The 20,993-nt window shown below is 44.6% G+C and overlaps 1 protein-coding gene across 1 annotated transcript in view; it reads left to right on the forward strand.

Annotated features, from left to right (window-relative positions):
• The window catches only part of USP16 (ubiquitin specific peptidase 16), a 51,965-nt gene that overhangs the window by 19,318 nt on the left and 11,654 nt on the right, over positions 1–20,993 (forward strand). The window contains exons 4-13 of the mRNA XM_040338844.1: positions 553–656; positions 3,025–3,134; positions 4,351–4,538; positions 4,628–4,723; positions 5,297–5,430; positions 7,439–7,526; positions 8,254–8,335; positions 9,620–9,711; positions 12,280–12,336; positions 16,906–17,070. Of these exons, the coding sequence (XP_040194778.1) occupies positions 553–656; positions 3,025–3,134; positions 4,351–4,538; positions 4,628–4,723; positions 5,297–5,430; positions 7,439–7,526; positions 8,254–8,335; positions 9,620–9,711; positions 12,280–12,336; positions 16,906–17,070 (1,116 nt within the window). The remainder of the gene's footprint in view (positions 1–552; positions 657–3,024; positions 3,135–4,350; positions 4,539–4,627; positions 4,724–5,296; positions 5,431–7,438; positions 7,527–8,253; positions 8,336–9,619; positions 9,712–12,279; positions 12,337–16,905; positions 17,071–20,993) is intronic.

The following is a 20,993-nucleotide window of genomic DNA, read 5'->3' on the forward strand; positions in this document are numbered from 1 at the left end:
AACTTTAGCTAAGCCTTGCCCATCCCCCCTATTGCATATAATTTCACAGTGATTGTGGAGAGTGTAGTCTACTCTAGAGCAATGTTTCTCAACTCCAGTCCTCAAGGCGCCCCAACAGGTCATGTTTTCAGGATTTCCCTCAGATGAAACAACTGTGGTAATTACTAAGGCAGTGAAACTGAACAAATCACCTGTGCAAAATAATGGAAAGCCTGAAAACATGACCTGTTGGGATGCCTTGAGGACTGGAGTTGAGAAACACTGCTATATAGCAGTGGTCATCAACCCTGTCCTGCAGGGCCCACTAACAGGCCAGATTTGCAAGATAACTGAAATACATCACAGCTGATATTATTTGCTGCTCAGTGATTGCAGTATTCTAGACTGCATCTCCCCAAGGTAATACATAAAACCTGGCCTGTTAGTGGGCCCTGCAGGACAGGGTTGATGACCACTGCTATATAGGACTCCCTGATGGAGGGGATGCCTGCTTTTATGACTGTGATCTCCAGTGACCATTAACCAGACTTTCATTATTTAAACTTTTTTTAGGGATGTGGCAGATATTCAGAACATCAGCATGCGCTAAACCACTACAACACACCAAGATCGGAGCCGCACTGCCTAGTGCTCAGCATGGGCGACTGGAATGCATGGTAAGCAATACTTCTGTACTAAGACACATGCACATAGGTGTAGGCACATATTTTTGTGTTATTGCTATGTATTTTATACCTCCATATCTGTGCCATAATCCAGTGTGAAACTTTCCCTCTGTGCAGGAGCTTCCTGTAATGAAGACTGCTGCGCTCTCTCCTTGTTCAGGGTGACTGGTCTTGTCCAGTTTTTTGCAGGAAATCTGTAGTGGGTGGAGCCTGTTGGACCCTTCGGCTCTGCTCTCTGCACAGGCTGAGTACAGCACAGTGATGATGTTGCCACTACTTTTACAAAAAAATATCTGGGTTTGGAAAGGCATTTGGTGCACACAATGTGGCTATTGTTTTTGTGCTTAGAGTTAAGCATTAAAGAGGTAGGGACACCCTGAATCCTATCCCAGCTTCTTTCCTAGACACTAAGCCCCACTCCTCCCTCTTACTATCCAAGGTTATACAAGCTTTCGTATTCCTGGCAATGCAGTCTGTGTCTTATTGATCTTTGGGAAGTAAACACTTAATGAAAGAGATGCTTTAAAGGAGTTGTAAAGGTAGAAGTTTTTTTTTTTATCTTGATGCATTCTATGCATTAAAGCGGTAGTAAACCCGCAGCAGCTTTTTTTTGGTCATACCTGAAAGGCAAAAGGCGTAATGAGCTAGTATGCACCGCATACTAGCTTATTATGAAATACTTACCTTGGAACGAGACGTGGGGAACTTACCTGGTCCACACTGAGGGAGATGTCACTGCGTGTCTTCCGGGTATCGCCGCTCCAGCTCTGTGAGTGGCGATGTCATCACGCGCGGGAGACTTCTTTCCGGCACGGTCCGGCGGCTGCCGGGCCTTTAGCCAAGGAACCCTCATGCGCCGCTGCAATCAGCAGCTCATTGTGAGGGGAATATCTCCTAAACCGTACAGGTTTAGGAGATATATTCTTTTTACCTACAGGTAAGCCTTATTATAGGCTTACCTGTAGGTAAAAGTGGTAGTACAGAGTTTACTACCACTTAAAGATAAAAAACCTTCTGTGTGTAGCAGCCCCCCAGTACCCCCTAATTACTTACCTGAGCCCTATCTCTCTCCAGCAATGTCCACAAATGTCTAAGCGATCTGGGACACGCCTCCTATGACACAGCAGCAGCGCCATTGGCTCCCACAGCTGTCAGTCAGCCAATCAGGGGAGAAAGGGGGCTGGGCCAGGCTCCATGTCTGAATGGATACACGGAGCTCTGACTCGGCTCGGGTGCCCCCATAGAGAGCTGCTGGCTGAGGGGGCACTCTATAGGAGGGAGGGGCCAGGAGCAGCGAAGAGGAGGATTCAGGCTGCTCTGTGCAAAACCAACTGCACAGAGGAGGTGAGGATAACATGTTTGTTATTTAAAAAATAAAAAACATTTGACTTTACAATCACTTTAAACACTTGACCTCCAAGATTTTTTGCGACACGGCAGTGCGTTACTTTAACTGACAATTGCGCAACGCTGTACATAAATCATATTTATGTCCCCTTTTCACCACAAATGGAGATTTATTTTGGTGGTATTTGATCACCTTTTGGGTTTTATTTTTTTGCACTATATAAACAAAAAAAGACAGACAATTCAAAAAAAAAAAAAAAAAAACGATATTTGTTGCTTTCTGCTATAAAACATCCAATAAAAAAATCAAATAAAATTTAGCCCAATATGTATTCTGCTTCATATTTTTGGTTAAAAAGAAAATCCCAATAAGCGCATATTGATTGGTTTGCGCAAAGGTTATAGCGTCTACAAACCATGGAATATATAACAGATTTTTTTTGACACTTTGTGGGAACCAGTGACACTAATACAGTGATCAGTGCCAAAAATATGCACTGTCACTGTAACTAATGACACTGTCTGGGAAGGGGTTAAACATTTAGGGCGATCAAAGGGTTAAATGTGTGCCTGGCCAGTGCTTTTGTGTTTACCATGTGGTGCTTTTACTAAGGGATGTGCTGGATTTTACTCCCTGCTTTGCAGAGAAATGAAATCCAGCACATCCCCACTGATGGGGCAGAGCTCTGTATTGTTTACATAGGCACAGCTGCCGTTCTGTCGTTCTCCTCGCCGATCAGCGGGTGCCGGTGGACATCCATTGGCCGGCACCCGCTGTTTTGGTTTGTGCTGTGACTAATCACAGCAGAAGTGGTGCATCGCCTACCCAGAAGTGCTGGATCATGTACTAGGTATGTGATCCGGCGCAGGAGAGCCACTCTGCGGTCATATAACTGTTATGGGGTTGACAAGTGGTTAATATTGATGGCAGCATGTGTAGAGAAATCTGAAATAATCATTACAATGAAATGTTGGGTTATGAATGTGGATTTCCTTGTGATTATGATGACAGGTGCTACCTTTGTGATGACGAGGTTCAGTACAGCAGCTCCGGGCGCTTGCGGCAGTTGGTGGACTTTATCCAAAAAAAGTCAAAGACGAATGTGAAGATTTCAAACACAGGTTTGTAATTCTATCATTGTGTGAGGAGAACATTTACAAGCCTTTGCAATTCCATGTGCTTTTGGGTTGATATCCAGTAAGGCCCCAAGTGTGATTTCTCCTGTGTCTGCCGTCACGCTGCCATGCACGAGAATGGAAATCACATTATTCTCTATGGTGCCCATTTACATCAATACAACATGGTGTAGTGCAGTTGTTGGTCCCATAGACTTCAATGGGAAAGCATGTAAAATGCATGTGCATGCATTTTAATATTTTGTTGCCAGAGTTTTGTGTATAAATCCAGTCCCTTTCTCAAACTCAAAAATATGCATGAAGCATGAAACCGCTAGTGTGAACCTAGGCTAATTAATATAAATGAATTGATAATGAATAAATGTGTATAGGTTTTTGAAAACATCATAGTACTGCCTAAGTACTCCTATCAAAAGCTCTTATCTTAGTCCTGATGCACGGAAAGACCCCTTTCACACTGAGGAGTTTTTCAGGCGGTACAGCGCTAAAAATAGCGCTGCTATATCGCCTGAAAAACTCCTGCACTGCATACTTAATGTGAAAACCTGACGGCTTTCACACTGAGGCGATGCGCTGGCGGGAGAGAAAAAAATCTCCTGCCAGCAATATCTTTGGAGCGGTGAGAGAAGCGGGGTGTATAACACTCCTTCACCGCTCCTTCCCATTTAAAACAATGGGAAACCGCGGCAATACCGCCCGCAATGCGCCTCTGCAGTCTAGTGGCCGAATCCCGCGGCAAATCCGACGGTATAGCACCGCTATTTTTAGCAGGCGCTATACCACCACCGCGTCTCCCGCCCCAGTGTGAAACGGGCCTTAGTGTCAGACTACAGGAGTCAGCTTAATAGCCAGGCTGCATTTGCATGCAGATTGCCGTAGGTGATGCCTATATGTGATGCTGACCCTCAATGACTTAAAGAACTAAAATCAATTAAATAAATTGGTGGTCCACGAACAGTAAGGCTGGGGAGCAAAGGGCTAGACGATGCTGGACATCCTTTAGTCAGAACATGGGAATGGCTCTATCTGACTTGCTGCAGTTTTTAGTGCTCACTAAATGCAATGTACAGTGAAATCAGAGTAATCTATTTCAGTACAGGAGAGGAGTCCGAACATAATTGTTACCACAGTCTGTTATTGGGACCAAATCCCTCTGTAGATGTTTTGGTATAAAACATTTTTTTTTTTTTTTGTGAAATAGTTCAGACTGGCCAAGATGATCATCGGCCTGAAAACCAGCAGGAGAATGAAGAATCTCAGGTGGTAGAAGATCCCAACAGGGGTGCAAAGAGTACCAATGCAGCCAACACACAGAATGACAACAAGGAGGTCACTGTGAGAGGGCTCAGCAACCTGGGGAACACATGCTTCTTCAATGCGGTGATGCAGGTGTGCATAGTGAGCGTTGTGTCTGTCATGTGATTCAAGACAAGGGCAAAACAATAATCGGTATAAACTCTTCTGCCATTTGCTTACAGAATTTGTCTCAGACACCAACACTGCGGGAGCTTCTGAATGAAGTCAAACATCCAGGGAAAACTGTAACTGTCCAAGTGCCTGATGAGTGCCAATCTGTAAGTGTACTAAGAGTACCTGTCATCTGCACATCACAAGTTCACTATTTTCTTGTTTTCTAAATGTGACAATTGCTGTGCAATTTGCATTATCTTTCTGTGATTCTTGGCTGCGCTGCGTTTTCTGGCTTCTTGCACTTTTTCAAAGAACAAGCACATATGGCTGCTGAAATCAAACCTGATTATAGTTGAGCTCTAATGAGCAGGGCCCGCTGATTCCTCCAGTATTGAATTGTATTGTAACTGTACTGTCTGCCCTCAGGTTGTAAAGCGCTGAACAAACTGCACTATATACATTTTGTATAATATTAAAGGAGAAATACAGCCAAAGCTCATTTGGCTGTACTTCTCCTATAGCTGACAGGAGTGCAGTTAGTTCTGCACTCCTGTGACCAGTTTTCAGCAGACAGCGGGCTGAAGTCTGCTGAAGTTACAGAGCTGGCTTAGGCAAGATCGTGACAGGATTCAGTCACATTCCTGGACTGGCACTGTTTTTTTTCCAGAGCCATCTGATTCCAGGGGTACATTTTAATGACTTGTCTTCTGAGCCTCTGTATGATAAATATATTTCAGACACCACGAGAAGTGACCCTGGAGCAGCAACCTGGACCCCTTACCTTGGCAATGTGGCAATTCCTTACTGAGATGCAGGAGACTAAGAAAGGGGTTGTGACCCCTAAAGAGCTTTTCTCTCAGGTCTGTAAAAAGTGAGTATGTACCAGGACTGTGACACTTACTATCCGAGAGTATAAATTATCAGAAAGATTAATGATGGTATTAATGCATAATATATACTGAGAGCAAGCTACTTGAGTGTTTCCTTCCCTCTAGTCTCCAAACTTTCTAGAGCAGTGGTTGTCAATGTATGAGCTAAAGGGGGGGCCTCGTAATGTTCACCATATGTAATGCTTGAGATAACGGTCAGAAACTGCAGACCTAATAGAGAAAATGATGGTGGAAGAGTGAGGACATGCTACATTGTTGGCTGGAGATATGCTGCAGAAGACGATATGAAACTGGGAATATGTTACATGAGGCTACTAGAGATCAATGCTATTACCCCAATCAATGTTTTCCCTACAGACTGCTAAATCATATACCAAAGGGCTACAGGTTAGGCACTAGGGTTCTACAAGGCCAGTTCAAAACTTAAGGTGGCCTGACTATGTCCAGTGGGACTAGATAATGCCTCTTTGTCAGTAGAAGTAAACCATGCCCCAGGCTTGGTGGTCAGTGAGAGAAAAAAGTCTCATGGCAACTGTGATTAGTGGGGAACTAATGAATGAATCAATCCTATTGTTGATGTCTATGCGAAGATTGGTGCCCTATTGTTATTGTCAGTGGGAGGAAATGGCACCCCATCAGTTGGTGTCAATGGGAAGAATAGTGTTCCATTGTTGGTGTCAGTAGGAGGAATAGTGTCCCATCTTTGTCAGTGGGAAGAATAGCACCCGGCCTGTTGGTGTCAATGGGAAGAATAGTCTCTCCTCAGTTGGTGTCAGTGGGATGTACAGTGCCCCATTGTTGGTGCCAGTGGGAGTAATAGTACCCCATCGTTGATGTCAATGGGAAGAATCAAGCCTCATCCTTTGTATTAGAGTGAGAAGTGCTCCATTGTTGGTGTCACTAGGAGGAATAGTGGAAAAACAGGCAGCTGGTATGTTATTAACCACTTTCCGCCGACCGTACGCATATATGCCACCCTGTGTAAACAAATTACCGCGCTTGCTCCCAGCGTGGTAACTGGCGGGTACTGGAAAGCTCCCAATGCACACTTGTGATCGGGAGCTTTCTGATCACGTGACAGCCAATCACAGCGGTGACATGATTGGAATGCCCTTCTCCGAGCATTTAGACCCTCTTAAAGGGCCCGGTGGGAAGGGGTTAAAGATGTACATTGGTAGAAAACGAGTTAATGGGTTGTTCATTTATATCTTGTTGTTTTTGCCTGGAGTTCTGCTTCAAGCACAATTTCTTTATTTGCTGGATAGCAGTAAGCAGCTCACTGGTCTCATTTGCACCGCTGAGAATTGCTTTCAGTGATCGCCATCATGGCTTTTCATCAAGGGCTCCATTTGGGCTATTACTCTGGTGTTTAGCTAAATCTAGAATATACATTGGGGATATTTCACCCTTTTATAAGCTAGTTGGGTGATATTTTATAGTGAGTTTTTTTAGACAAAGTGCACCCTTGCTAGTAAAACTGAACATCGGGGTTTCCTTTTAGACAGACATGGCTTTCCCAATTCACATATATAATTAAAACCTGTAAATAGAATAAATGTTATCAACCCTTAACAGGTTTTTCATGTAAACTTTACATTATTTGTTGTAGCTTCAGTTTAAATAAACTTCTTGAGAGATGATACCGCTCTAAAAACTGCTGATCCCTTGGCTTTGCTTATCTCCCATTAAACCGAAAGGGTGCTAGCTATGCACAGGTGCATTGGATAGAAGAAGATCCTGGACTGCCGCACTCCTTAAACTGAGTAAGCATCGCATGATGTGAAACATGTCGGCCATCTTTTTCCTGTTGTTCACTTCATTTTGACTGCATCGTTTTGTTTGTTTTTTGGATTTCATTTGTACAATAAAGACATTGTTTTAAGGAGTGCGGCAGTCCAGGATCTTCTTCTATCCTAAACTTCTTACTGTGAATAGGTGATTTCTCCTTAGCCAATGTATGAGTAGTGTCTGCATTGCTTTTCTTTCCAGAGCCATTCGATTCAAGGGGTACCAGCAGCAAGACAGCCAGGAGCTTCTCCGCTACCTTTTAGATGGGATGAGAGGAGAGGAGATACAGGTATTTCTTAGTTTTCACAAATGCTGTATCTCCAGGTACAGCCAACTCTGGATTGTGAAAAATACTGGAAGACAGAGCAGTGTGGGGGATGTAAGGAAATGGATGGTTGGCACCTCGGGGTGGCATCCAAAAAATGATATTGCTTTATTGAAAAAGATGTACAGCCCCCTGCATTTCGGGCATTAGTCCTTAGTCACGGCGTAGGCTGTTTTTACAACGTGTACATGTTTTTTCAATAAAGCAATATCCTTTTTTGGATGCCATCCATCCCTTTCCTTATCTTGGTACACTGGAGGTGTGGGCAGCCTTGAGGTCTGAGCACCAGGCAGAGCTGTAATGTGGGAAGGCAGAAACGCCTACACACCTGTTTTCCTTTGATTTTAGTCTGGGGGATGTAGCCTAAAATGGTGGTGCCGTCAGTTACTCAAATCTGCCGTACCTAAATGTAGAGAACATTTTGAGGCTGAGTTGGGAAAAAAAATTACTGTAATGCCTCGTACACACGGTCGGACTTTCCAGCCGTGTGTAGCCTCCATCGGACTTTTTTGGTCCTAAGTCCGATGGATAGAGAACCTGTTCTCTATCTTTCTGAACAGACTCATGGCGGAATTTTGCATGGTCTAAAGTCTGATCGTGTGTACGAGGCATAATAGTGACTGTCCATTTGAATTGAAGCTACATTCAGTAAGCATTAATGCTGTTTTATGTCTTTCTTTTATCATTTTAGAGGGTAACTTCAGCAATTTCCAAGACATTACAGGCTGCATCAGAGAAGATTGAGGATGAGCAAGTTAAAAAGATTGTCAGAGGTATGATTGTGTATATATGAGAACCATATTATATTTCTGTCTAGTCTGTTTTGCTTTGGAACACTGTGGTTCAGTTTTTTTCCCACCAGACACATTGGCCCTTTATTCATTATTATTCTTCTACAGGATTTATATAGCGCCGACAGTTTGCGCATCACTTAAAAAAAATGGGGGCAGACAGTACAGTTACAATACAATTCAATACAAGAGGAATCGGAGGGCTTTGATCCAAGGGCGGACTGGCCATTCAGGCACTCGGGCACTGCCCGAGGGCCCAATGCCACTAGGGGGCCCCATCAGGGTTGCCAGCCTCAATAAAACCAGCGACAGTATGTAAAAATCTGTGTTTTTAAAAAAAAAATCCCAAGATTATAGCTGCCCCGCCTCTCCAGTACCTTTAAGTATGTGTATGTATACTGTGTGTGTATATTGTGTGTGTGTGTGTGTACTGTGTATGTATACTGTATGTGTGTTTGTGTATACTGTGCGGCCCCATAATCTCCCATTGCCTGGGGGCCCCATAATCTCCCATTGCCTGGGGGCCCCATAATCTCCCATTGCCTGGGGGCCCCATAATCTCCCATTGCCTGGGGGCCCCATAATCTCCCATTGCCTGGGGGCCCCATAATCTCCCATTGCCTGGGGGCCCCATAATCTCCCATTGCCTGGGGGCCCCATAATCTCCCATTGCCTGGGGGCCCCATGAGTTGTCAGTCTGCCCCTGCTTTGATCGTTGGAGCAACAGAGATCTCATCAACCGAGTTCCAGAGAGATGGAAAAAACAGCCAGGTGGTTTATCCCTGCAGCATCTACCAACATTTGAATTAATGTTTTAAGGGGGCTGACTGTTTAAAGTAGAACTATATGCTTCCCTTTACTTCATGTTCCATAGCCAAACAGGAATTGAGAAGAAATCCCTGAAAATCCAGGGAATTTCTTGGGGAACCCCAGGTCACCCAAAATAGTGTGCCTGTTGGAAGAATTCCCCTCTGTTGCTTTTCTGGGGACAACCCAAATTTTGGGATTTTCTTTTACTTTCAATGGTAAACAGGACAAATAGAGAGGGTGATACTCCCTAACAGGAACACGGACAGCAATAAAAACTGACAGGGGTTCTAATCCATCTCCACTCCAAACCTAAAATAAAGCATTTAGTTACACTTTAACATGATCTGAAAATGAAGCTTTCCTCATATATTTGCTTCTAGTTTCCCTGGAAGATATTTACAATATTGATGAAAAAGCATAAATAGTGTGGCATTAATTCTGTCTTTCTTTTATTAGACTGTGAAAAAAGAAGAGCTATCCCCAACTTTGTTGACTGCTTATTTGGAGGAGAGCTGACAAGCACAATAATGTGTGAGACCTGCCACACGGTATGTTTTCTCCTTTTTAACTGTGTTTGCCATATAGATTTTGCTCCAAAGATCCCCTTAAAGCATAGGTGGCTTGCAGGTCTCTTTCACACCTGTCATTCTATCTGTGTACCCGTACATCCCGTATGGGCAGGCAGATACACTGACAGGAAGAAATCAATGAAGTACCATGGCGCTCCACAGCACTGTGGTAGTTCATCGAGAACTATAAGCCGACAACCGCAAAGGATAAGTCCAGGTAGTTGAAGTGAGAGATGATACCGCTCCAAAAAACAGCCAAAGTGATGCAGTCAAGATTAAGTGAACAACAGGAAAAAGGTGGCTGACATGTTTCACATCATGTGATGCTTACTTATAGCTTGAGTAAGCATCACATGATGTGAAACATGTCAGCCACTTTTTTCCTGTTGTTCACTTCATTTTGACTGCATCGCTTTGGTTGTTTTTTGGATTTCATTTGTACAATAAAGACATCGTTTTAAGGAGTGCGGCAGTCCAGGATCTTCTATTCAGCCGCAAAGGATGTCGGGGCTTGTAGTCCATTCACACAGAGAGCCGTGTAAATGAATGACACGGCCGTGTGGTTGGAGCCCCACACGGCTGCGCTGATTTTAAAAAGCGACAGCTAGTACTGGGAACTTTTTCCCATACTGCGGCCGCAGCATTGGGAACATGTTACACCCTAAAAAGGGTGACATTCCCAAAGGTGAACTTATCCTTTAAAGCGGAACTATACTCGGACCTTGGATCCAGCAATACAACATCCCGGAGCTCCCTGCCTGTGGCTGACCTTTTCAATGCTATGGAGCTGAGCGGGGTCCATCTTTCCCTCACTCAGCATTAAAGATGAGCTCCGGCGTGTAAGCAAAGTCCATGTGCAGACCCCGCCAGGAAGTCGGCACTGCGCTGTGCTAATCACAGGCAGTGAGACATTGTCCGGATGCGTAACTGCAGAGATCAGGAATGTCTCACTGCCTGTGATTAGTGCAGCACAGTGCCAACTTCCTGGTGGGCTCTGCACGTGGACTGTGCGAACACGTCGGAGCTCATCCTTACTGAGCATCCAGGCAGTGAGCGGACGCGATCGTCTCGCTGGATTTGATTGACAGCCGCGGAAGCCAATGGTTCCTGCTGATATAAATCTATCCGATAAGGACAGTGACTGGAACTGCTGGGCTCGTACACATCGCTGAAACGGATGCGCTCAGGTAAAAAAAAAGGGGGGGGGGCTCTGGGGGCAGCTGCAGCAAACAAGGTTTTTTACCTTAATGCATAGAATGCATTAAGGTGAAATGCCATAAGACTTTACAATCCCATTAATTCATCTCAGCACCAAGGTATGCCAAGAATGTACGATGAGCTACACAATCCCAGATCATTAGAAACATTGCTGGCAGACAGAAGAGGAGCTTTTATTGCAGAAGAGACATACAGAGTTTATTGTGCAGTATAAGCCTATCTATTCGCAGTGGTTTAAAATGGACTTTAAATAGTTAACCGACTCTTTTTAAAGAAGACCCTGCACCGACTAATACGGGTAAAATGGGCTTTTAAATCTTTCCTATTACCTGGTTTGCTGTGTTGATGTTAAACAAGCAGAGCGGCCTTTTATTTAAAGGATAAGACTGACCATACATGGAGAAAATCTCTTTCTTGCAACCCCGGGTTGCAAGAAAGAAATTTGCACAATTCCCCCATCACCATAGACTGTGTTGATGTGGGAAACCCTCCTGCCAAGCCATTGACTTCTTTAGGTGGGGCAGCCATTTCCGCCAGGAGAAGACAGCGATTATCGTTGGCAGCTATAGCAGCCGAAGAGAATCCGGCAGGCTGGTTGTAATCAATTTGAACGATCAACTTAGTACATTCAGCATGCCTATTAACGGTTAGAATGGTGTATGGCCGGCCTAAATTCACTTTTGGAACTGAAAGCCTGCAAAAAAAAGTGCATTTATTTTTTAAAAGGTGAACATATCCTTTAAGGGGTTGTAAACCCTTGTGTTTTTTCATCTTAATGCATCCTATGCATCAAGCTAAAAAAAAAACCCTTACAGTGTCTGGCCCCCTGAGCCCCAAATTTCAGAGGGCACGATCCTGCGTTGTTCTTCCCATGGCTGATCGGCTCTTCATTGGATAGATTGATGGCAGCACAGCCATTGGCGCCCGCTGCTGTCAATCAAATCTAATGATGCAGGGGGCGGGGCAGAGTCATACACTCGGCGGCTATGGGGCAAGTTAACCCCCTCGGGAGAGAGCTTCCCAGAGGGGGTTAGCTCTTGTGGGGAGGAGCCGCGAGAGCCGCCGTGGGACCCAAGAATAGGACAATGGGGGCCACTCTGTGAAAAATTAACTGCACAGTGGAGGCAAGTATGACATGTTTGTTTAAAAAATTAAAAAGTGAACCTTTAGTGTCACTTTAAGAAAAGGCCAATTTTTACAGGGCACATGCATGCGGAATGATCCTCTGCAGCTTTTCTGTACAGGGCTCTCTGCACAGGGAGTTTTCTATGAATGTTCTATCCCAAGTTCTTCTGTAATTTATGTTTCTTTATGCTTTTCTCTTTTAAGGTATCTTTAGTTCATGAGCCTTTTCTCGATCTTTCACTTCCTGTCCTGGATGACTCGGTAAGAAGGCATTTTAACTATTGCCACTTTATTTTATTATACATTCACATTTAGTACCTTTTTTTTTTTTTTTTAATGAAAGGGTTTGTTATAGAGAATCACTATTTAACATGAAGAGACATTTGAGGTTACTATTGTCATTATCTGGGTCAGACAGTGCAGTGACTATCCTTGCTGAGCATCTTCTGAGAACACATTTTTAAGTAGAAAGGACACTCAAAAATGTTGCTGTGTACAGTGAATGGTTGTGCGTGTGAGACAGGTAGAATAGTACAAGCGCTATGAAGCCCTACTAAGCAGGAAGGACAGCATACATATGCAGCAAGCAAACATGGCTCCCCACATGCATGCTGCTCATACATAATTGCACACTACACAAAAATTCTTTAACGACTTGCTGAGTGAGTGAGAAACTTTTATATAGAGCAGCACATGCGAACTGAATCGCCTCTGGGCACTTGTTGTCCATTTTCTCCTTTTTCCTCAAAAGAGATGGGTTTTAATCTTTCTCTTAAAGGCCAAGTGGTGTTCCTCCAACCGAATGCTGGTTGGTAAAGCGTTCCATAGTCTGGGGCCTTGGACCGCAAATCTTCTTTCTCCTTTGAACTTGTATCTGGCTTTGGGTATCTGCAGTAGATTTTGGTTGGTGGATCGCAGAATGCGATTAGGGTTGTGAGCTTTTAGTTTTTCGCATAGATATTGGGGGGCATTTCCTAGAACACACATATGCGTCAGACAGAGTGCTTTGAAAGTAATTCTGTCTTTTACTGGCAACCAATGAAGGGATCTCAGTGAAGGTGAGATTGATTCCCATGTTTTTTTCCCAGTCACAAGCCTAGCGGCCGTATTTTGAACGACTTGCAGACGAGTTATTTGGTACTTTGGGAGTCCAAGATAGAGGGCATTTGCATAGTCGAGTCTGGAGTTAACAATTGTTCCCACTACGACTGCTATGTCTTCTTTTGGGATAAAGGGAATAAGTCTGCGTAGTAGGCACAGCAGATGGTGCGATCCGCTGACTACTGACCCTATTTGCGCATCCATTGTCATGTAGGTGTCAAAGATGACTCCTAGACTTTTGACTTTGGTGTTAGGGGTGATGATTTTGCCCAGAATGGGCGGGGGTATCCATGTTGTTGCAGGTTGATTCTTTAGAGTTTAAGATAACTCTTTGTCATCCAATTTTCAATCAAAGAGAGGCATTTCTCTAGACTGAGATGATGATGTACTTTGTTGCAGATGCGAAAATAAAGGTGTGTGTCATCTGCATAAGAGTGGTAAAGTAGCTTTTGGCTACTAATGATTTAAAAGAGAGGGCGGAGATAGATATTGAACAGAACCGGCGACAGAGGGGATCCTTGAGGGACTCCGCATGACACTGTGCGTTTTTCAGAAGTGAAAGGTCCCAATTTCACTAATTGTGATCGGTTTTCCAAAAAGGAGGAGAACCAGGATAGATCACCTTCTGCGACTCTGGCTACTTCAGCTAGCCGAGTCAATAATAATTAGTGGGCGTCATCCCATATTTTGAGCAGTGCTGTTTCTGTCCCGTGTCCGGGACGGAAACCCGATTGAAATGCATCGAGTAGTTTGTGGGTGTCTAAATGCTGTTGCAGCTTTTGTACCACTAGTTTCTCCATTACCTTGGAGAAGACGTTTAGACCTGTTATGGGACGACGGTGCTTTGGGTCGAAGGTGAGTTTCTTTAAAATGGGTTTGATTATGCCTTGTTTCAAGCAGGTGGGCACTATGCATTCCTTGAATGACTGGTTTATAAGCTGCGTGATAGGCGGTGCCAGAATATCGACACATTCCTTCAGCAGTTTGGTAGGGATGATATCATTAGGTGCTATTTAGCAGAGTACCGATGATATTTTTAGTGGCCTCGATGGAGATGGGTTTTAGAGTGAACTCCGTTGATTGCGGTAAATCTTTGTGGGTATTGGGCGTATGAATGCTTTCACAGATTTTTTTCAATTTTGTTAACGAAATAATCCAATAATTCATTGCAAAATTCTTGGGTATCAAAATTGGGGACTTCTAGACAGACTGGATTCATGGTCTGGGTGACTAAATTAAAGAGTTTGCGGGGGCGGTTTAGGGCATTAGTGATGACGTTGGAAAAATAATTTTTTTTTGGCTTTGAAGATTTCCTTGTGGTATTTTTTTATTATTACCTTATAGATGGTGTGGTTTTCCTCGGAAGAGCTTTTTTTCCAGAGTGCTTCCGCTCTTCTGCGCTCTTGCTTTAGCAACGCCAGCTGACTGCGCTATAGCCGAATGATGGCTACCGCGTGTTTATCCAGTTCTGGGAGGCCGTCATATGACGACTTCCTGTGATCGCGCCCACTTCGGGACGCAGACGCCACGTTTTGTGATCACTGGTTTCTCAGGATGCTGCTGATCACAAATTTAGGTAGAGAGCCAATGAGCGGCTCTTTACCACGTGATCAGCTGTGTCCAATCACAGCTGATCATAGAGGTAAACAGAAGCAGGTTATCGTCACTCCTTCCCTCAAACTGAAAGCATTAGGAGAGGAGAAAAGAGCCAATAACTGGCTTGTGTAAAAGGGACATAAACACTGATAAAAACAGGGCCATGGATAAATCTATGGGGAAAAAAAACTGCTTACTTATCGACCAGCTTGCAGACAACCAATTAAACCTATCTAACAGTATGCATTAAAAACAGGGGTTTAGTCCGCATGCATTTGCAAATACATGCGTTAGCCACAGAGCCTCATCACGGCATCCTGGTATCTGTGGTCCCTATCGCTAATAAACATAAACACTGCATGTGCCTCCCACAGTTGGAGGCACATGCATTCTGATGGATAGGTGAGGGCAGGTGGACTGAAGGGGAGCCCACCCCTTTTTAAAGGTGCAGGAGCACATTAAGCACCCAGCAGGTAGCTCAATGGCTGCAAAGGTGTCAGTGTGTTGCCACTGCCCCCATCTATAGCTGGCCATTGCAGTAAGCAGCATTGGAAGGCTACATAGGATATAAACAGGGCCATGGATAAATCCATGGGGAAAAAAATTTGCTTGCTTACCGACCAGCTTGTAGACAACCAATTAAACCTAACAGTATGTGTAAAACTTCTGTGAAAAAATTAGGGAACAAATAACATATATGTACAAGGAAATACGTATGTGAATAGCAATGCTCCAAAGACAAGCATGTGTAAAATAACAGTGATAATAAATATAAACTGTTAAATAAGTGAATGTGACAATCCAATAAATAATGCAAAAGTCCCAATAAATCACAACTGAATGTGTATGAATCCAGGAAATTCTTATATATAGACTTTATGATAGAGCCAGAAAACACACTCCTTCCACCTAGGGGAACACCCAAGTGCTGATGATGCAGTCTCCTTACCAGAAGCTTTGACCACCATCACAGCGGTCAGTGTGAGCCTAGGGTGTTGACAGTCTCCCTAAAGACTCGTGGCTGAAGCTGGGTGTATGCTGTAGATCAAACACTCAATAGTATCTCAGAAAAAATAAAAAAGAGAATTCCATAGTGTATACTCTGATGAGCTGCCAGACATGCTGTATGAGGAGTGTCCACGGTCAGTATATACACGGACCGTCTATATCTCTGCCTTCCCCCAACACGGCTACATCAGCTACATGTTTTAGCGCTGTACCTCTTATTTTAACACATTTTCTTATTTTTGTATCCACAACTTTTTTGTACTGGCAGCATGTTTCTAAATCACTATTTATAGTTTAGCGCAGTGCTTTTCCAATTCTTTGGTTTGTTTTTCTATAGTATGCTTAAAAAACAGAGGTTTATTCCGCACGCATTTGCAAATACATGCGTAAACCACAGAGCCTCGTCACAGCACCCTGGTATCTGTGGTCCCTAACGCTAATAAACATAAACACTGATGATCAGTGTCCTGATCATCAGTGCAGTCCAGATGTTGCCCACCAGTGCTGCCAATCAGTGCCTCATCAGTGTCACCAATCAGTGCAGCCTATCGGCGAAAGATAAAAATTTGTGTAAAAAAAAAAAAAAGATAAAAATTTAGTTTGGGTACAGTGTTGCATGACCGCGCAATTGTCATTCAAAGTGTAACAGCGCTGAAAGTTGACCTGGGCAGGAAGGGGGTAAAATTGCCCAGTAGACAAATGGTTAAAGCATGAAAACATTTTAATATACTGTAACATCACCAAATCTCCTGAGAATAGATGTCGGAAGCAGCAGTGCCTTAGATCTCACACTGCAGCTGCACAGTTATGAGACTATAGGCACAGGAGTGTCTGGAAGTGCTCTTTTTCTGGAGTAATTCAAGATAAAAAGTACATTTATTATGGCACTTCTTAGTCACAATTGCCATTTTATTTGTTCTTTGGAACATAGCAATTCTTCACTTTTTGAGTTGAATTCCTCTTTGAGAAAATGAAAAAATGCCCTTTTGTCGAAAGGGGTTATTCATACAACAGTTTCCATCTATTCAAAGAAAAACAACGATTTGTACTTTATTGACTGGGGATGTCTAACGTGTCCCATAAGTCTGTGTGACATATTGTCATTGTAATGTGCTTTTATTTTAGCCTGCCAAAAAAAATACTGCAAAATCGGCAAAAGTGGTCTGTGAAAAAAAGAATGAAGAAGAAAGCGATGATGACAGTTATGTAAAAGATAGGAATGATCAGCCTTCAGGGCCAAGTAAACACCTTCAGAAGAAAGCAAAAAAACAAGCCAAAAAACAAGCCAAGGTACTCGGTCATTACTGTAAATTGTTGTCTTGGAGTGAAATTCTCAAATGAAAAACACAAAAAAATATACAGTATCATGTTTTTGCTTGATGTTGTTTTGCCATTGTGTAGGCTAAAGTCTGTCCACACAGAAATAAATAAAAATCCCAAAGTATTATAACCGTAGGGGCAGGCTGTGATATTCGCTGTCACCAGCAAGTGGTCTTTTAGGTAAAATCTATATTTGCTGTTAATTTTTCCATGAAAAAATACAGCAAAATCTTTCTTGGTGTCCATTGAGGAACAGTTTTTCACCTTTGTCTATATCAATGGTTCTCAACCTTTCTAGTGCCGTGACCCCTTGATAAAATTAACCAAGTTGTGGGGACCCCCAACAGTAAAATTATTTTTGTAGTGTGGGTTGTCAGATTTCAAAGGCAAGACAAGTAATTTGCGCCCCTAACCCACGGACATTTAGTGCTCCCTGAGTTCCTTCCACTGGTACATTATTGAACCCCCTTATGGTACATTTTAGGACATACCACTCTTTGTTCTCCTTTCTTTCCCTTTTACCACTCTCTGTCCTAAAATAATTCCCCCCCATCTGGCCATCTTTCTTGTTCTTTCTCTTATTCTTTCTCTTCATTTCTTTGTTCCTCCCCCTCTTTCCTCTCCCTTCCATGTAGTCTCCTTGGTGGGGGGGAATGGGTTGAGTGGCAATGCTAGCAGGGAGTTGGCATCAGTGGCAGGGCTGGCGGGGAGTTGGGATCAGGGGCAATGCTGGGGGGGGAGTTCTGATCTGCCAACTTGGGTGCTTTTGATCAAGGTCATCTGAGAACTGTAGTGGGGACTTTTAATGGCAACTATAATCGCAGGTAGTGTTACTCACTGTCTCTCCGGCTCTGTGGTGTCTCGTAGCAGTAACACCTATGCCGAAATCAGGAGATAGGGTCTCCTCTAGCCCCTCCCACTTCACATTCCCCACCAGTCAGCTGACCTCTAGTCTCTGCCCCCCCAGCCATGCCGTAAATTGAATGGGTGGCTGTGAAGTGGCTGGGAGAGCGGTGCAGGATTCGGGGACCCCTGGCAAATCATCATTCGACCCCCGAGGGTGTCCCGACCCCCAAGTTGAGAACCACTGGTCTATATACTATTGCCTACAAGGGGGATGGGACACTGGCAAATAAGGTAGGCCCTCCCAGCCTAACCCTTTCTACTACCGGCATGCCTCCGTTTTGTAGAAAAGTACAAAGAGCATGAACATAAACACAGACGGCTGGGACCTATGTCCTTCATTGGACAAAAAATAAATACATTTTTTTACAATGAGTACAGGAATTCTAATTTTTTTTTTTTTCTTGTTAAGGCTCCTTTCACAGGCAGTTTTCAGGCGGTTTAGCGTCAGAAATAGCGCCTGTACAGCGCCTGAAAAATGCCTTCCATGTTGCCTGAATGTAAATGGCCAAGTGCTTTCACACTGGGGCTGTGCGCTTGCGGGGCGTTAGAAAAAGTTCTGCAAGCGGCATCTTTGGAAGGTTTGAAAATGGGCTCTTAAAACGCACTGCCCACTGAAATGAATGGGCAGCGCCTCCGAAGTACTGCAACACGGGGTATTTACCCCTTCTTTGGCCGCTAGCAGGGGTTAAAAGCGCGGGTGAAAAGGGCCACTAAAACGAGTGTTGCATTAGCGCTAATGCTCAGGCGGCCCCAGTGTGAAAGTAGCCTAAGAGACACAGGAAGCGTTTCACCTTCAGGACATCATAAAGCAGTCCGACTGTGGGGTGGGCAACACAGCAGATGCCAACAGGCCCAAGTAAAAAAACAGGATGGCATCAGATGAGGCCACAATGTCCATATGATAGAACGTGTAAATAGAAGAGCAGGTGACAGCTTTGCAAATCTGGAAAAACTGTTGCTTAATGTGGAAAAGCCCAAGAAGTATTCACTGAATAGTAGAGTGCGCCTTGACAGCAAGGAGAGGAACCTGAATCTTAAAGGGGTTGTAAAGCTTCGCGTTTTTTCACCTTAATGCAGCCTATGCATTAAGGTGAAAAAACATCCGTTGCTTACAGGCCCCCCAGCCCCCCATTTACTTACCTGAGCCCTCAACACGCTGGCTTCATGTCCCGGGCTTCTCGGCTTTTAATTGGATGATTGATAGCAGCGCAGCCATCGGCTCCCGCTGCTGTCAATCAAATCAATGACACGGCACGCAGGGGGGCAGGGCCGAGTGATACAGTCGGCGGCTATGCGCCCGCAAGCTAATCCCCTTGGGAGAGCACTTCTCAGAGGGGGGTTATCTCTTGCGGTGGAGCCGAGACAGCGGCCATGGGACCCCAGAAGACAAGGATCGGGGGCCACTCTGTGCTAAACGAGCTGCACAGTGGAGGTAAGTATGACATGTTTGTTATTTATTAAAAAACAGAAACCCAGCTCGGGTAGGTAATTGGGGAGGGGGGGAGCAGGGGGGTCTGCTATACACAGAAGATTTTTTTACCTTGATGCATAGAATGCGTAAAGATAAAAAACCTTCTGCCTTTATAACTCCTTCTCTCATGAACGAGCATGGGAGAAGGAGGCGTGTATATCGGCCCGGATTCACATACATCGGCGCATATTTATGCCGCCGTAGCGTATCTCCTTTACGCTACACCGACGCAGCGCAGAGAGGCAAGCATGGAATTCACAAAGCCTCCACTCCGAAAAATGTGCTGGGCTTCTAAGGCGTAAGTGGAAGTGGGCGTGAGCAATGCAAATGAGGCGTGACCCCATGCAAATGATGGGCCAGACAAGTACTTAAAACGAACGGCGCATGCGCCGTCCCGTGGACGTATCCCAGTGCGCTTGCTCACAATCACGTCGAAACAACTGGCTAAGATACGTCGAATCACTGCCTACGGTGTGAACGTAACCTACGCCTAGTCATATTCACGTACTACGTAAACAACGTAAAATAGGACGGCTTGTGTTGCCTGGTCCATACCTTTGCATGGGTTGCGCCTCATAGATGGGGAATAACTTTACACCAGACGTACGACTTACGCAAACCGCGTATATTATGCGCCGGGCGCAAGTACGTTCGTGAATCGACGTATCTCCCTCATTTCCATATTTGAATAGGAAATCAATGGGAGCGCCAGATGCGTCCAGCGTAAATATGCGCCCACAATACGCCGGCAAGTTACGTCAGTGGACTGAAGCCTGTTTTTAGGCGTATCTTGGTTGCTCCTTGCCATATCCATATTGGCCAAGTGTAAGTCAGGTGGTGACTTCCACAAGTTCCTATTAGTCGATACTCGTGAGTAGGCATGGCCAAGCCAATGGGGGAATCGCGCCATTCTGCTGTCAGCCCAGAGATTCTAAAAAGCACCAGTGAGGCTGAGGGAAAACAAGTATGGAGCGCAGACCACAGAACGGCAGCATAAAGCATTGTTAAAGTACTACGGTGCACGCCCTGTGATACTGTGCTTACTGGGGGGAGTGTAGAGATAAGAGGAGAGTCTGCTGAGGTCACAACGCTGCCTCCCGACCTCCCGCATGAAGACAAGCCCACTGATCAGTTGTTTTGAGGGCTTAAGCAGGCACTGGGAAACAGAAATTACAGGTAACAGTACAGCGATTTACTTTATATAAGTGGACACAGTACTGTGGTACATGGCTTTTATGGTGCATGCACTGGAGCTTTACAACCACTTTAAAGGGGTTGTAAACCCTTGTGTATTTTCACCTTAACCACTTGCTGACGGCCGTACGACTTTGTACGGCCTCAGCGCGGCTCCCAATCTCTAACAGGCCGTGTTTTTACGGCCTCTCCTTTACACGTTCCCCGCGCGCGCTCCCGAGCGTGCGGCGGGGAACTTCTGTACTGGCCCGTGTCCCTTGGACACAGCCAGTCACAGATCGCCGTGAACGGCCAATCGGAGCGGCCGTTTCCTAGGCGATCT

The sequence above is a fragment of the Rana temporaria genome, chromosome 2, assembly GCF_905171775.1.
Source record: "Rana temporaria chromosome 2, aRanTem1.1, whole genome shotgun sequence".
Classification (NCBI taxonomy): domain Eukaryota; kingdom Metazoa; phylum Chordata; class Amphibia; order Anura; family Ranidae; genus Rana; species Rana temporaria.